Source organism: Megalops cyprinoides, chromosome 17 (assembly GCF_013368585.1).
Source record: "Megalops cyprinoides isolate fMegCyp1 chromosome 17, fMegCyp1.pri, whole genome shotgun sequence".
Classification (NCBI taxonomy): Eukaryota; Metazoa; Chordata; class Actinopteri; order Elopiformes; family Megalopidae; genus Megalops; species Megalops cyprinoides.
The window spans coordinates 22,556,637-22,574,133 of NC_050599.1; the positions used below are offsets into that span (position 1 = coordinate 22,556,637).

The 17,497-nt window shown below is 48.2% G+C and overlaps 1 protein-coding gene across 2 annotated transcripts in view; it reads left to right on the forward strand.

The window, feature by feature from the left end:
* LOC118792579 (alpha-(1,6)-fucosyltransferase-like) overlaps positions 1 to 16,792 on the forward strand; it is a 69,142-nt gene extending 52,350 nt beyond the window's left edge. For both annotated transcript variants that reach the window (XM_036550456.1, XM_036550457.1), the window contains exons 5-10: positions 2,715 to 2,829; positions 4,093 to 4,330; positions 7,233 to 7,479; positions 9,440 to 9,616; positions 10,203 to 10,353; positions 15,591 to 16,792. In XM_036550456.1, the coding sequence (XP_036406349.1) occupies positions 2,715 to 2,829; positions 4,093 to 4,330; positions 7,233 to 7,479; positions 9,440 to 9,616; positions 10,203 to 10,353; positions 15,591 to 15,920 (1,258 nt within the window). In that variant the 3' untranslated portion in view covers positions 15,921 to 16,792. The remainder of the gene's footprint in view (positions 1 to 2,714; positions 2,830 to 4,092; positions 4,331 to 7,232; positions 7,480 to 9,439; positions 9,617 to 10,202; positions 10,354 to 15,590) is intronic.
* The last annotated feature ends 705 nt before the right edge of the window (positions 16,793 to 17,497 follow it).

Consider the following 17,497-nt stretch of genomic DNA (forward strand, 5'->3'; position numbering starts at 1 on the left):
TCACTGAACGAGACAGACATGCTGAAATTACTACAGCAGCATGGCCAAACACAGCACGCGGGGCTGGGGGGGGTTGGTGGGGGGGGGGGGGGGCACTGTGGACGTGACCTGAGTCACTGAAAAGGGCCGACTACAGGACACCTAGGTCACTGAGCACAGTCAGACGTGTCCAGGTTACTACAACAGCGTGGCCGGACACACCTACAGTAGGTTATTAAAATCGCGGGGTCCGGCATGCCCAGGTCACTGAAACAGCAGCGCCAGGCACGCTTAGATCACTGAACACTGAGCAGGAGCACAGCCGAAGTAATAATCCATTCCCCGTCGTAACAGCATAAAAGCAGTTTCATAACAAAGTTCGTTAATAGCAGACTGGTGAGAGTGCTTTAGAACGTCCCGCTGATCCGTTTGATAAAAGCACAATGGCGCTGGTTGGGCTATGGTGAGGCACAGAGATACACAGACGCACCCTGCTGTAGCGTGTGTGAATCACCCCGCAGGCACACAGCCAGGAGTGCCCCACAATGCAAAGCAGCGGTCGATGCATGCGCGCATTTGAGTTTTCCCAGAATCCCGGTTCCCTCCTCGCCTCGTCCTGCGGGGCTGTTCAGAGAAAGGGAGTCTGGGAAAGTTCGGATAACGGCTCGGGGGCCCTTCCCTCGTTCCAGCGCAGATTTACTGTTTCCTTTAAACGGGGTGGTAATTGCCCCCGATTTGATCTGGCGATGGGCAACTGTGGGCCGCTCTTGCCTCTGGTCTCGTCCTCAGGCCTGAGAAACCTGCCAAGCCCACACACACACACACACACACACACACAAACACACACACACACAGGCCCACCCACGATCACGCATGCACACACACGCACGCACACGCACACACACACACACACACAAACGCACACACAGGCCCACCTGCGATCACGCATGCACACACATGCACGTACACGCACACACACACACACACACACACACACACACACACACACCCCGAGCCAAATGCAAAAGCCTTCTGTCTGCGGTCGGGCTGTTTATTTCCTCTTCCTTTTCCCTCTGGGACCTGGGAGCGTTTCCCTGCGTTTGTGCTCATTCCCAAGTGCATTCTGGGAGAATGCGGTCGGCCGCGCCGTGCGCATGCCAGTCCGTGCTTTCTCACCCCGCTTTCTCAGCCAGGTCTCTCTCAAAAAGCAGCCTCCCGAATCTCGGGGGGTCTTGAACAAAAGATAAATAAATACCTTTTGATGGCTGTTCCAGACGCCCGCGGATAATGATGCAGATGGCGAGAATACTGCTGACGTGCGTCTCCTTTTTGTTTTGCTCTGCATCTATCTCATCCGCATTGTGAAGCCATGATTGACAAACCGCGGGCTCCCCTGAATGCTAATTGGACAGCGCTAGAAATAATTGATGACATCAGCGACCAGATTTACGTGTGTGCGAATACATACGTGTGGTTGATTAACCAGTCAATTGGGATTTCCTGACCAGATGTAAAGAGTGACACTTTCAATTAACACCTACTTGCTGTAGGGGGCAGAATAACTGTGTGTCTCACTGCCCTTGATTCATATACAGTTTCCTGTGTTCATTCCTGTATTATTGGGGTGAATGTCTTTAAAACAGGTGAGAATTTTGTGAAAGGGTATTGCATGTAAGTTGAATTTACTAAAAGCAATTTGAAGTACAAATCCATGCATAAAGCTGTCTGCCTTTCAGCTGGTGCATCCCTCATTATAATAAGTGCACTGCACATGGAAAAAAAAATGATAACCTGTGCCACTTGGGGATTTCCTTTGATGTGTTCATCCTACCCGTCCTGATATTAAAGACCAATTTATAAGATGGGTTTCATCCAATTAGTGTTAATTGTAATCAGTTTGTAGAGTTTTAACTGTTAACCGCATAACATGGGGAAAGTAATGACAGCACAAAACTGTGTCCTTATATTCGCTGCACCTCAGAAAACCTGCTTCCAGTTTGTTCTGTACGCTCCATTTAACCTATTCACGATGTGAAAAGGGTATTTTTTCCGTTTTAGCTATTTGCCTTTGTATTTAAAAACATTGCTTCTGTTTACACACCTCTGAATATCGTGCCATCTTTTCTTAATTTGTTCAGCTGTTCTTTTTATAACTCTGCAAAGGTGTTTGATGTGCATTGTGTTCTGAATGCTCTGCTGTCTTATAATCCCACCTCGTAATATGTTTGTCTGTTTACCCTGAGGGTGTTTCTTTAGAGTGACGGTAATTACCTGCTTTATACGCCGTAACTTGTAAATTGGTCGTTAATTTCGCATCGACTGGGGCCAGGCTGAACCCATTTTTATAGCGTTGTACCTATTCCTTGAGTAAACTTGGCCCTAAGCGTTTTGATTTCATTGTGCCAATGTGTGGAACAGTGTAGTATAGCATAGTGGTAAGGAACAGGACTCATAACCGAAAGGTTTGATTCCACACTGGGGCACTGCTGTTGTGCCCTTGGGCCAGGTACTGAACCCACAATTGCCTCAATAAATATCCAGCTGTATTAATGGGTAACATGTAAAAAATTGTAACCTGTAAGTTACTTAGGATAAGAGTGTCTGCTAAATGCCAATAATGTAATGGAATGTGCGGTAGCCCTGTCTGTCTTAGAGGGCACCGTAAATACGCTCACCTGTCATCCCACACGCCCGCTGACCCCCTGTGACCCCGTCCTCTCTGTGTGTGAACGCAGGTCCATCATGACGGACCTGTTCTACCTCAGCCAGGCCGACGGCGCTGGGGAGTGGCGGGAGAAGGAGGCCAAGCACCTGTCCGACCTGGTCCAGAACAGACTCAATTACCTGCAGGTACTGGCCCTGCCTCCGCCCACCACACCCGCATCCTCTCACGCTGGCTCTTTAGCTACTCCACATGCACATGCTGTTTACATTGTGTGTGTGTGTGCGTGTGTGTGTGATTAAATGTCACACTGTTTCATTTTAAGGGGCTGTTCATGTGTGAGAGAGACGTGTGAGAGAGAGAGAAAGAGAGAGAGGGGGAGGCAGGGAGAGAGATAGCCATAAGCAGGACATCTGAATGCCACTGAGCCGTTCCCATACAATTAAAATAGGACCAGGACCAAGAAATCCAACATTGACAAATAGCTGCACACAGTGTAGGGTGCTGTGGAAGCATTTTCTCAATTATTTACATTGAACTACATTTTTTTACACTATATTGTCACGTGCTGCTGTCAGGTAAGTGATGTAATCTGAAATGACAATCGAGAAACTCCAAGCTATCAGTCACTCTCTCCCGACTCCGCCCCCGCACCCCTCTCATCCCCAGGGACAATTGGCGGCCTGGATTCCCCACGCCGTTAACGAGGCGAGGGGAGAGGGGCGAGAGCGCGGGAGGCGCCGGGCTTTAACGAGACTTTGTGTTTGATGGAGTGCGGGGTCCGGCTGGCTGGGCGGAGAACACGCCGGCAACAGCTGCCAGCACCCACAGAGGGCCGGCGTCCCTTCTCCCAATTAGCGGTCCGTCGCACGTCAGATTTAATAATCGCCTGCGCCCTGTGTCTCTGAGCGGCGGTCCCCTCTGGGCTCCCGCCCCTCTCCGTGGCCCGGCGCGATCTCTATGTGACAGGGCAGGGCGTGGCTGCAGGGTTCCGCTCGCTTGGTTACAGCTCTGACTTTGTTTTGTAGCCTGCAGTTCATCTGAGCTGTGATGAGGCTTGCAGCCTCTTGGGTAGATGCAGTTGAGGTGAAGCCGTAGACCACTTCAACAACCACCAGAATCTGAGCTTTCATGCATTTCTCCCTCCATCTAAGATATTTGAGCCCCAGGTCACAAAAATGCTTACCATTCCTGTTTTGGGAGGCTTTTGGAAAAAGTCCCAACAGACACTTAGTAACTTGGAATTGCTATCAAATGTTAATACATTTCCTTCTATAACCAAACCAAAAAAGGAACTGCTGTCCAATGTTTATATATTGTAATGCATAACCAACCCAAAAACCAAAAGACGTCAGTCAGCTATTTAGTTGCTGTTTGCTGTTTTTAACCCTTTATTGTAAGCTGTGTGCTGTGAGTGGCTGTAGTGTAACCAGCCCGCCCTGGTCCCGCAGAACCCCAAGGACTGCAGCAAGGCCAGGAAGCTGGTGTGCAACATCAACAAGGGCTGCGGGTACGGCTGCCAGCTGCACCACGTGGTGTACTGCTTCATGATCGCCTACGGCACGCAGCGCACCCTCATTCTGGAGTCGCAGAACTGGCGCTATGCCACCGGCGGCTGGGAGACCGTCTTCCGGCCCGTCAGCGACACCTGCACCGACCGCACCGGCGCCTCCACCGGCCACTGGTCAGGTGAGCGCCGACATCCTCCACCCCAGCACTGCGGGGATCCGATGTTCACAGTGTTAACAGGCTCCAATTGCCAGAATCCCTCCCTTTACACGTGGTCGCCGTTCTCTGTCTTTCCCTTTCTGTCCCCTCTTTCTCTCTCTCTCGCTCTCATTCTCTGTCTCTCTCACCTTCACTCTCTCTCTCGCTCCACCCCCCTTTCTCTCTCTCCATCTTTCGCCCTCTCTTGCTTCCCGTCTCTCTCTCCTTCCCTCCCTCTCTTACTCTATCTCTCTCACCCTCTATCTCGGCCTTTTCCCCTTTGCAATTTTCCCGCTGCATGGAATTGCTTTCCATGCAGAAAGCTCAATTCGTTGGTCCATTGCTTCTGTGAAATACCTCCCCCAGGAAATTAATTAGGATTAAAAAAACGGCACGCGGTGAGCAGGTAGACTTTTCAAACACGCAGGGGGCACGGAGAAGTGGGGGCACAGGGGGGGCGCAGATAAAGAGAAATCAGACGCAGGGTGGGGGGAGTTGAGGGGGGGGGTGGGGGAGAGGCGCGGGGGTACAATGCAGCACACCCTCGATCTGCTGGGGAGGGGAGACAAGACAAAGCAAACAGCCAGGCTCTGCATTTTTGGGAATGCGTTCCCCCCCTCCGCCACCCCCGCCCGCACCGTGAATTAGAATTGAAAAAGCTCTTTTAGTTACTAGCTGAGCGCCAATTTATTCCTCGGGATTCGAGGACGAGATGTAATTTAGATTCTCTTTGTGTCCTAATTAGGCAGCGAGGAGTTCGGAGGGGGGAAAGGCAGCGCTTATCTGCGTACTCGTGCCGAAAAAGAACGTCGAAAAAAAAAACACCCCAGTCCCACCGCAAAATCCGCCAATGATGTTCTAAAAGCAAAAGCAAGGCTTGGGAATATTTTCTCCTCTTAAATATTTAATGCCTCGCCTGATTTATATTCAGCGCACACCCTCTCGTGCACATGCACGCACGCACAGTAACCACTTTGGTTTATTATTATTTTTTTTTGTTTTGCTTTACTTAAAAGGGTAGCGCCAATAACGGACTCTTTTGTCGTTAACGAGTCATTAGCGCTTTCGGCTCTCATATTAGGCCTGGTTATTTTTCGCGAGCTAGTTTAGGATGTTTTAAAGAGGAACGCGGCTGTGTTCTCCCGCTGCTTTCTTGGCCGGGGTTTTTTCCCCACTTGTGTCTTTCTTCAAAAGAGTGTGAACATACAGGAAGAAACTTGGTACAAACTGTCAGCAGAAGCGGCTCTGCTGGTGAGGGGGAAATACTATTGTGGGTCTCGAGGGGACGCCTGCAGTGCCTTGGCTCTGGTTCTGTGCCCACCCCTCTCCTTGCCGGGTTTGATCCTGGAGTACAGTAGCTGTCAGTCCTCCGAGGCTCAGCGATCACTGGTTCAGCGGGGGGGCGCCGAGGGGAGGGATCACACGTCTCTCCGTTTGAAGAAGAAATGTCACATTTCTGTAGTTTCGTTTCTTTTATTTCTCATGGCATCAGAACTGAAGAAATATCCTTAGTTCCTAAATGCCACCCCATCCGAACAGTAGCTCTCACGCTCGCGACTGGTGATACGCAGGTAATTGAAGGCATTGATTTTCACCCAACAAGAACAGAAAGCAGAGAGCTGTATGACCACATATCTGCTGGGGTACTTCTGATATGTCAGTAAGTAAGGCTTGTCAATGAGCTCTTTATCGGCACGGCGTGTGTTTGATGCTTTCCCTGTGACGTCAATGTTACAGGAGTATTTCCTTCAAAGAAGCTTTCTCCCACTCTTGTGAACTGCTGCTTGGCAAGTGTATGTGGCCGTACATGTCTGTAATGTGCATACCTTTCCGGGGAATCTGAGCGGTGATCTAACGGGTTCATTAGATCAGTCTGTCATACTTTTTCTGAGACAGGAAAGATTAATAACTGCGTGCAACGTGTATCAGTGTGATAGCATGCATACATGTAAGTGCAATATTTTTCGTGGAGCAGGAAAATTGTCTCACGACATGCGATCTCCATGGATACTGTGCCACGACCCTTATCATCATACCTCCAGGCAGGTCCGCTCATCAACCCAAACGTGAAGAATGCACGCGATATATGTGGCATCAGTAATGTGAGTGCTCTGCACAGAACCTGGATTCATCGCTTCGGAGGACTTGGCTTGAATGTCGACCAGCCCACCTGACGCCATCTCGGTCTTGAGCGTGACGGCCTGGCCTGAGAGCAGCAGCGTGTCTGCTGGTGTGAAGCCATGCTGTGGCCTGCCACGTCTGATTCACCGAGACTGGCAGCTCCGGATTGATCGCGAAGATGGAGCATGATGGCGCCTCGGTCTTGGCCAAAAAAAAAAAAGCTGTGACTCATGGTCTCTCAGATCATGGCTTATCATTGATGGAGTGTGTTTGGCTCTAATGTCTTGCCAGGTTAGAAATTGCCTGCTGTAATTTCCCCAGACAGTGAGGGACGGCTTGCTGACTTGGTCGGGTGTCCGATGCACATTCTGACGGCTGCAAAGTCGTAGTTCTCCCGAAAAGTTGGCGCTGGCGGCTTCCATTCGGCGTTTTTCTTTCTTGATTTTCGACAGGCGTGACATTAAACAGATTAAATCACCTTGTCACCCGTGCGCAGCCACATCTCTGACTAATGGGGTGTCATATTGCTTATGCAACAAAGTCACTCAAGCGTATTAGTCAGGCATGGATAAACGATCAATCAAACTGAAGGCAAAAACATTTGATCAATATGCAAAATCCATGTTCTTTATTTTGCTAACAACACACATGCATAAGTAGGCTTAAAAATTGCTTTTTAGCATACTTAACAGCATTATATTTAATGAGAAAATTTTACTTGGTTTGAAAAAATACTTTAATTCATTATTATCTTTTTACCCAGGTGAGGCCAACGATCGGGACGTCCAGGTGGTCGAGCTTCCTATCGTGGACAGTCTCCACCCTCGCCCCCCCTACCTGCCTTTGGCCATCCCTGAAGACCTGGCGGATCGCCTGCACCGTCTCCATGGTGACCCCTCCGTCTGGTGGGTGTCGCAGTTTGTGAAGTACCTGATCCGTCCCCAGGCCTGGCTGGAGAAGGAAATCCATGAGGCCACCACCAAACTGGGCTTCAAGCACCCCATCATTGGGTGAGTCTCGAACGTGTCTCAGCGTGGCCTCCCCAGCCAAGCTCGTTGTCTGTGTTTCTTATCTCTGTTAGTCTCCATCGTGTCACACACACACCCATCTCTCGCAAGCTCTCTGTATTTCTTATGTCTTCCTCACTCCCCTCCCCGGCCTCAGACGCGCTGTAATTCAGCTCCCTGCCGCTGGGAACGGGATGAAATGAAAGCCCTCGGTGAGACGAGCCTCCCCTCGTTTGGAGTGAAGTTATAATAAGCGGCTTTGGTACTCCGCTCCGCGCCGGGCCACGTCAGAGGGACGGCGCAGGGCCCCGCGGAGCCACACATTGTGTGAAAAGGGAGCCGAAGGAGAGCTGCCAGATTCCCGGCTCCTGTGATGTTGCCGCCGCTCGGGCGTCTCACCAAACACAAAAGGGCTAAACCGGCCGCCGGAGCCTGCGAGGGTATTGATTATATGTACTCAGCGCTAAGCACCTCCGCACGGATCTGTTTGCCAGGGATCGTCTGCTTCTGTCTGAGACGCAGATTAAAAGCAGGGATGAAAACAACAGAAGCCGAAATGGCCAAGTGGGAAAGAAAAACCCTACTCGCGGTTTACAGACAGAGAGGAAAGGTGAGGCTGATCTGAGATCAGAGGGAGCGTCACCGGTGCACATCACCCCCAACCTCCCCCAAGCCTCGTTCTCCCCGCACCCCGGTCCTGGTGCCGTGAAGAAGGGGGCGGAGCCTCAGTCTGTTTCACAGCTGATGTTTTCCGGCTGCACATTTCAATTTGGGTTTAATTTTCAAAGCAAATAAAGGTGTTTGTTGCTTCAGTGAACATCCTGAGAGCTGGCTCTCTGATCAGGGGCCAGAACTGGTAATTGGCTCGAGTGTATTTATGTATTCATTATGTATACTCTGTCTTTTGCTCTCTCTCTCTCAGTCTCTCACTCTCTCTGTCTTTGTCTTTCTCTCACTCTCTCTCCCTCAATTTCTCAGGTTCTTTATTGGCATGATATAAGACAGTGCTGCCAGCTCAAACGTGATGGCAAACCACAAGCAACAAAAAAAAATACAAATGAACACTGGCTAGTTACAAGCTTACAGAACCATCTAAAACAGAACTGAACAAGCTGCAATTGCTAATTACAGCAATTCTGTCGCTAGTAGTATATGTAATAACAGTCATACTAGCATTTACGCTCACATACTCATAGAAACACACACAGAGGTGCTGACTTTATCTTTGCTGCAATCTCTTAACTGTCTCTCTAATACACCTCCTTGGGTCACTGGGCTCTTATGATCTCATGATATTCCTCTCGTCCTCTGAAGTGTGAGGTGTGTGCACACACTGATCCATCCTAATTTACCTCCTGGCAGGAGAGACACATAACACACATATGCGTGCACACACACACACACACACACCTGCACACATACACACACATGCACAGATGCATGTACACACAGACACTCTCTGTTACAGACTTTTTCTTTTTCACTCTCTCTCTGTCACATGCACACACATCTCTCTCTTTCAGTTACAAACCCTCTCTCTCTTTCTCTCTCTCTCTCTCATATACACACACACACACACTCTGTTACAGACTGTCTCTCCAGTCTGTATTTCCCTCTCACTCTCTCTCACACACACACACACACACACACACACACACACACACACACACACACACACTCTGTTACAGACTGTCTCTCCAGTCTGTATTTCCCTCTCACTCTCACACACACACACACACACACACACACACATACACACTCTGTTACAGACTGTCTCTCCAGTCTGTATTTCCCTCTCACTCTCACACACACACACACACACACATACACACACACACACACAGCCCAGCCTGTCTTTCCTTCCCACGCTGCTCTCATGCACACGCACGCGTGTGTGCTCCTGGTCTCTCACTGCCGCACGCACGCTGATGACGGCGGCGCGCCTCTTCCCTCTCTGCTGCAGGGTGCACGTGCGCCGGACGGACAAGGTGGGGACGGAGGCGGCGTTCCACCCCATCGAGGAGTACATGGTGCACGTGGAGGAGCACTTCCAGCTCCTGGCCCGCCGCATGCACGTGGACAAGAAGCGAGTCTACCTGGCCACCGACGACCCCTCTCTGCTCCAAGAGGCCCAGGCCAAGTGAGTGGCTGTCACAGTGGCTGAGCTGAACTCATTTTAATGGGGACCACAACCAGATACGCATGTGAATATCCTACATAACAATGAACAATCAATGCAGCTACTGTAATGATGTATGGTAGTACACTTGGTTTCCCTTGTCTAGACAGGTTGCACAAGTTAACTTGGGGTGGGGCTTGAATAGTGTAATGCACACACTCACTGGCCTGGGAGTGCCTGGTCTGACACTGCTGCTGATTCAACTTGAATGGATGCACTTATGTTCTGTTGTGCTGGAAGTCGCTAGGGATAAGAGAATGTAATGTAATGAATTAGTATACCACACGCTGAAATCGAATGAGTTCAGTTACAGTACCTGTTTGCACCCTTGTTGAATTTTAAATTCACTCCGGAGAGTTCTAAAACTTTGAAGGACACGTCAGGAGAAGCATTTTTTATGAATAGACAAAGTAATGAATAAATTTAAGAGCTGTCTAAAGTCAACAAATTCAGTTACCTCCTGGAAACAGCCCAAGCTGTAGCAGTGCTCGTACCGTAGTTTAGAAGCTGGCAGTGTTTGCTCATGTTTCTGTGCATGCACTTGCAGGTACCAGGACTACGAGTTCATCAGCGACAACTCCATCTCGTGGTCGGCTGGCCTGCACAACCGCTACACAGAGAACTCCCTGCGGGGTGTGATCCTGGACATCCACTTCCTGTCTCAGACTGACTTCCTGGTCTGCACGTTCTCCTCACAGGTAACCCATTCCCTGCTCACGCCAGCAGCAGCACACAGTGCTCTCCTATTCTGTGTAACTCTGCCCGCTCTGAGTAAACAGGGCTCAGAAAGTGTGTATGATTAATGTGTGAATGGACTGTCCCTCGGTCCGGTTAACTGCACTTAATGAGGCTGGTGTGGTCCTGTTGTAGGCCTGAGGATAAACACAGGACACAGGTTTTTTTGACTGGATCAGATATATATGTACCAAGTTAATGCAAGCTGCCAGGAGAAAAAATGTGTCGATCAAAGTGAAGGAGGACTGTACCTGGTATAGTTATGTCTTCGTTCCGGTCTTGTAAAAGCCAGGAATTGTTTATTATTTTCTCAGTTGTGCAGGAAGTGGTGGGGAGAGTCACCCAAAAATCTGTTTGCTTGAAGTGAAAGAGCTCTGCCTGCTGCCATCAAATTTAGAGTACCAAGTCTATGTAATAACCTGCCATATATCAAAGCTATTGAAAATGTCTAAAGGGGCTCCTGGGTTGCTCAGCCAGTTAAGGTGCTCTTTCTGTCTGTCTGGTGCTAGCTGTTTCTGTAATGTTAACTTGCCATGTAAGAAAACATGTTTGTTAGCTGGCTAGTAAATCAAACAAATGGAAATAAATCATCAACAAAAAAATATTAGTATATAGTTGAGTAATTAAATGTTCCTTTAACTTTTTTCCTATGACCTCCTATGTATGCGGTAGGTGTATACAGCTTTCATATAGCTTTCCAACAGCCTCTTTTCTGATACTTTGCCCTGTCTGCAGATTAAGGTGTTAGTATCTCATATTCATTGAATAAGAGCATCTCATATTGAAAATTGGTAATTATACTCTTCAGTTTTCTCAGGTTTATGAAAAAGTGTAGGAAGAACTGAGAGAAAGTGTAAGGGAAGGGTTTTTTCCCGGATATTGAGTTCTCTGCTCACCTTGCGGTGGGAGATGAAGGCTCCCTCTCAGGAGTGTGAAACTGAAGTGGTCATTACTTACGAATGGGTACGCAGCGCATTGGAGATTATGAAGCACTGCGTGTTGGCAAAGCTCGAGCCGGTCTGATGAAAACTGCGTGCTCGGTGTTTCAGCGATGCTCCTCCCCTCCTAAGCCCGGCGTCGAGCCCCTCAAAGAGGCTCAGCGGTTGGTCTTTACAGTACGGTGTTTACAGCCAAACTGGGCCACAGCTTTGTCTGCGTTAAAAACAACACCAAACAATGGCGAAAATATTCCCATAGTAACCACCGCTGTGCTGTAGTTCGGGGATGAGGCTCTGATTAGAGAGTAGCTCACATGGACAGAGTCTCCTACCAGCACAGCATAATTCCATAAGGCTTTGACAGGAACAAAGCAACTAACAAATCCAACAGTCTACTGAGGATCCAACTGAGGAGCGTTGCATTGTGGTCTCAACACTCCACCGTTCCAAAAGAAAAAGGCTGTTTACACTTTACTGCGATCATTTGTGGCACACCGTGTTAGGATATTAGGATACCATATTAGGATAAAGCGCTTTTAAAAGTAAAGAATCAAATCCTTTCCGCCTGGGTCTACTGATACAGGCATGGCAGATGCATGCAGCTAAAGCTGGCAATCCACTGCCATTCAGTTTTTTTTTTTTTCATTGCTACATAAGCCAGCAAGGTTTGCTCTGTCCTGCTGTGTTTGCAGTTTTGACCTGCATTGGTATAAATCCAGCAGTATTTAGGGAGACCGTACCCTGAAATCGCTCACTCTTTCTCGCCTCTGGGCTCACAGCGACAGTCTCAGCTTTTATGAAGGAATTGTCACGGGTCAGTGTCGGTTTAGGAGCTGCGTTACCGTGAAGGCATTGCGTCTGTCTACTGCCACAATGTTCACACTGTCATCAGAGGTAAACAGAAACATGTACTGTTTTTTTTTATTGACAAGCAAATGATGTATGAGGGGGAAAAGGGCCTTTCACCACAAGGTCAAAATTAAAGTTTACTTCACAATGAACAGTAAAGTGTTTGTCTTAGCCGGTGGGTGGTGTGTGATCTGTTGTGAAATGCCTGTCATGCATCACCCCACTGGGTGCTACACATTGGTTTTGGCTGAGGTCAAATTCCCTGTAAAGCGCTCTAAGATCCTTGAAAGGCACTATATAAATGCAGTCCAATATTATAATCAATATTACTGTGCAGTGTTCAATTTGGCAGCTGATTTTGATTTAGTCTTAGTCTTTTGACTAAAATGCATATTAATTTTTGTCACATTTTAGTCTGCGAAAACTTATTTAGTCTAATTTTAGTCTAAGGATTTAGTCTAATTTTAGGCAAATGCATTTTTGTCACATTTTAGTCAATTTGCATTTTTTAAATTAAATCATTACAGTGACCTTTCATCAAGCACACAGATGTTCTTAAGCCAGCTACATTCCTTAGGTTTTATTCTCAGGGCCAGGGACTCCTAGCTGTAGCCTAAACTTGTTGCATTTGATAATACAGTAACATCCAGAAAGGTTGTATCATGGTTGTATGCTGTATAAAGATGTAATATGTGTGTTTTGCACTGTGGAAGGAATATGACTTATTCTTTGGCTATTTGTCAAATAAATCTGACATTTATTTAATTTAAAAATAATCTTTTGCACTCAGTTGTTCATAATTGCTGTGCAAATGACAAAAAAAACAACTACAATGAAGTATAGTATACTCAGGGTATATAACCTACCCACAATGCAAAACAAAGTCAGTACAAATGTAGTATAATTAATACTAAAATAATAATAAAATAATAGTAATACAGTGATACTGTTACATTCCAAGTAGTCCTCCTCTGTGCTAAACATTGACTGTGACAGACCGTGATGCTTGTTCCTGATGGCCTGTATCTGCTCTACTTCCTTGTAAGACGTGTTTACTTTACTTACCCCTCCTTCATCGGCAGCTTTGCCTCTTCCCAGTAAATCTCCCCGCCGAATGCCGCGCTGTCTACGCCATGCGGGGTTTAGGTCCCGGGGCCTAAATGTTTGAGGCTCATTAAAGACGCCGAATCTCCGTCTCATCCAAGCGCGGCTGGAGGAGAGATCAAACGCTAACGCGGCAGCTCGACAGGGGGGTTTACCTTGTTTATTCTCGCTTCCCGGATGCAGCCTTGCACGGCATAGGCGGCGGTGTGTGCGCGGGATCATTATCTACAAACGGATAGTTTCGGGAATGAGCCTCGCACCTGCTCGGGCGAAATGCGGCGCGCGGGGCGGCGGGATACGGGAAGGTGTCTCCGCTGCGCCTTGAAAACAGGCAGCGATCTCCAAAAGCCTCTCTCGCGGGGACCGGGAAGCGTTTTTTGATCGCGCCTCGGAAAAAGCATTCTTTTATTAAAGCTGGTGAGCATCCTATAGTTCAGTGATAATATAATAATAGGAACGGCCATTATTCCTGTGCGCAGAAAGCTTTCAGTCAGTTGGGTGAAGAACACAAACTGTATGTAAAGTATAGCTTGGTATCAGAATGCAGTGAAGAGAAATTGAAGTTGCAGGACTGTACACCGCGTTCCTGCAGGGTCTGTTGAGGGGAAGCAGACGTGTGCCCCGCATAGCAGTGCCAGCCTTGAAAAGGGCCCCAGCAGGCAGAATGGAGAGGAGGCCTTGGCTGTGTCTGCTGTTTGATGTAGCCCTTGCCTCTCCTGCTGGGGTCAAGTTTCTTACCTCTCCTCCCAGATTCAAAGGCTGCTGGAGAGTGCAAAGAGGAACTGAGGAATGTTCTGTGAATGTTGTGCGAGGGCAGTGATTTGGATGAACAGCGTATCAATAGCATATTTAACTCCTCACAAGTTGTCCTTCGAACCTCCCCATGACTGCCTGTTAAATTAGACGCGGAATCTCTGCCCTGAAAGTTTGGAAATGATGATGCCCTCATTTCATACGTAGCTTCCTCAATCAGGAAAACCCATGACTGGGATTATTACTAAGAGTCTGTCCTGGGCTGTCTTTCCATGGTCCCTCCTTGCAGTGGTGTTTCCTGATGCCTTTATATAAGGAGTCTCGATGGAACAATAGAAGTTGAAATGAATTAAAGCTGAATACAGATTAAATTGCACAAAGCAAAATAAATATTAAAAAAAAACAAGACAAAAAAAGTAGTGAAAAATAAAGTGGGAGACATTAAAATGAGATTATGCTCAAAGCCAGTCTAAAAAAAAAGTGTGTCATCTCTAATGCTCTCAGGCAGAGCGTTCCATAGTTTAGGAGCCGGATAGGGAAGGCTTTATCCCCCTTTGGTTTGATAGTAACTTACGCTTCCGTGGGGAAACCTAATGCCAGCTAAAGCAGAACTCAGGACATCGACTCATTACTTGTAGGCTTAGAAAAGAAAACAACATGGGCATCGACCACAGGGGCAATCTGATCAAAAACCCGCTCTTACTCGTACAAATGCCCGGACTGTTTCGGCTGCAATTAAGGAAAATTGCATGACTTTGCGAAAAGGCCTCGCATTTGGTGACCTCAGCAGCATGTCTGTGGCAGTCATTTTAGCATTAAATTCAGCAGTGCTCCTCACACAGACGGTGTCGCGGCGGTGGCTGGGCCCGCGCATGCCTTTTCTCTCTCGCGTTCGCTGTTGCTTCCCGCGGTTCAGCGGGAGGCTCAGCTGCTCGCGGTGAGGGAGAGAGCTGCTGCCTTTGTGGTATCCCTGCTTTGTGTTACCCGCGTTGGTCAGCACCGCCATTTTGGCTGTTCTGAACGCAAGAATTAAGACAGGGTGTTTCCTTTGGTGGTTAATGTTATGATGTTGTTGATAAGTCCCCTTCAAAATTTAACCTCCCCACTTCTAATCTGTGTAGGTAGCCTGCAAAAATGTAAAAGGATGATGAGTGATTTGATGTATTAACATGTAGTGTTGAATGTGAATGTGTGTGAATGCCCGTCTAAAAGTATAGTTCGGACTAAATTGGCCTTACATTGGATTATATGCACATAATTAGCAAGTTTTGAGCAGCTGAGCATTATTTTTAAATATGCTAGTACTTGATCTCCATAACTATGGTAACTGTGAGATTCACAGCAAAAGCGCTCTTGCAGTTAACCCTCACTGTCTCTGTCTCTCAAGTGCTGTGTCTTTAAACAGTGTTGTACTGTATTTCATATCAGCAATGTAAGATCAGTGGCTTCACCTCTTAAGCAAGAGTGTTTATTTTTTGACTGCTCAAGTGGGACCGTTTGGTGCGTGAGACCACACGCTGTGACCGTTTCCTGTTTTGCTGTGCCCCCCTCCACAGGTGTGCCGCGTGGCCTACGAGATCATGCAGACTCTGCACCCCGATGCCTCCTCCTTCTTCTACTCGCTCGACGACATCTACTACTTTGGGGGGCAGAACGCGCACAACCAGATAGCTATATACCCCCACCAGCCCCGAAATGGCGAGGACATCCCGCTGGAGCCTGGGGACATCATCGGGGTCGCCGGCAACCACTGGGACGGTTACTCCAAGGGCATCAACCGAAAAATGGGGAGGACGGGCCTCTACCCCTCATACAAAGTGAAGGAGAAGATTGAGACGGTGAAGTACCCCACGTACCCCGAGGCAGACAAGCTGTTGCACCTATAAAGGGATTGGGAGAGAGCAAGAGAAAGAGAGAGAGAGAGACTCGGAACCAGATGGAAGATTACACACTTACTAACAGAAGAGAGGGACACAGGCCCCAAGGGAAGAGAATGCACTGAGAGTGTGTGTGTGCGGTGTGTGTGTGTGTGTGCATGTGTGCGTGTATAGGTGTGTGGGTACCTGACTCTCATCCCACCCCACCTGACTTGGGGCACACCTCCTTCTAAACCATCAGGGTTTAAAATAAATAAATAAACATTAAATTGTATGAAGAAGTGAGAACCGAACAGGAGGCCGAAAAAGCCACCGTCGAAACTCCCACTCGCGAGGGGCGGGGTTGGTGACTGTGACGTCTCCGTGACGACGTCGGCTTTCGGAGCGACGGCGACGGACAGTAATCGCAGACTGGAAAACGAGCTTTCGTTTCATCCGACTCTTTTGTTTTTCGTGTTATTGTCTTTTTCTTTTCTCCCTGTGCTGACTTATCTCTCCCACCCCGCCCCACGTGCTCATTGAATGTATCCTCCTTTTGCCAAACTCACTCCACCTCTCCCTGTGTCACCTTTCGCCGCCCAGCCCCCTTGGCCGTCTCGTCCCTTTCACATGCTATTAATTTCAAGCTGCCATGTTGTGCTTTCTAACGAGCGGGCGGAGCCTTCCTAATTCTAGGGTGCGGCGGGGTGCGTGTGCGGAGCAGCTTGGGATGGGGGGAAGCGCAAGTTCGGTGCCTGAGAGAGCGAGCGGCCATCCCCTCGTTTCCCTTCTGAAGTGTGCTTGCGGCGCTGATGATGAAAGCAGTGACATCAGAGCCTTCGCCACCGGGGGGGGGCGGGCGTTCCACACGCTGGTGCGCTACAAAGGACAAAGGACCGATGGCTTTCTTTTTTGTTTCGTTTTATTATGACTATAATTATTTTTTTTTACTTTTAACATTATGAAGTTTTAAATGAAATGGAAAAAAATAAGAGACACCTAAATTTAAAATAATGCCGATAATAATGATGATCATTGTCATAACAGATTTTAGTCGATCATGGAGAGCTTTTTTTTTTCATACTTTGTGTTTCTGGGCATTGTCTTTGATAACCACGGATCAAATAAATCTGATAAACCAATCGGCCGCTGCGTTTCGCTGTTTGAGCGCCACATCACACTCCCATCACGTTTCATCCTCTTTTGGCTTTAGCGCCTAACTCATGCCAAACTGCGTCCAGCAACTGACTTTCCACATACTGATCAGACAGTCAGCTAGGTGCACTTCACCTGAAAAAATCTGTCCCTGCCATTGTTGAAGCTAAAGGTGTTCCGATTTGTCGGCTTGTTCGGAACATTCCAGAAGGGGCGTTGTCTAAAAGAGAACATCCTTTGTCTCCATAGGAACGCAGACAGCACAAGAACATTCTGTTACCATTCTGGCCCTGCTAGACGGTGGACGGCAGGAACACAGGCGCTGAATATCTGGCCATAATAAATGTCCACGGTGGAGCTCTGTCTGTCAACAGCGGAGAGCGGTTGATTGGCCCATTGATGAAATGATCAGTGGGCGGAGCAGGTGTGGGAAGTCTGGAGGCAGCCGTGCC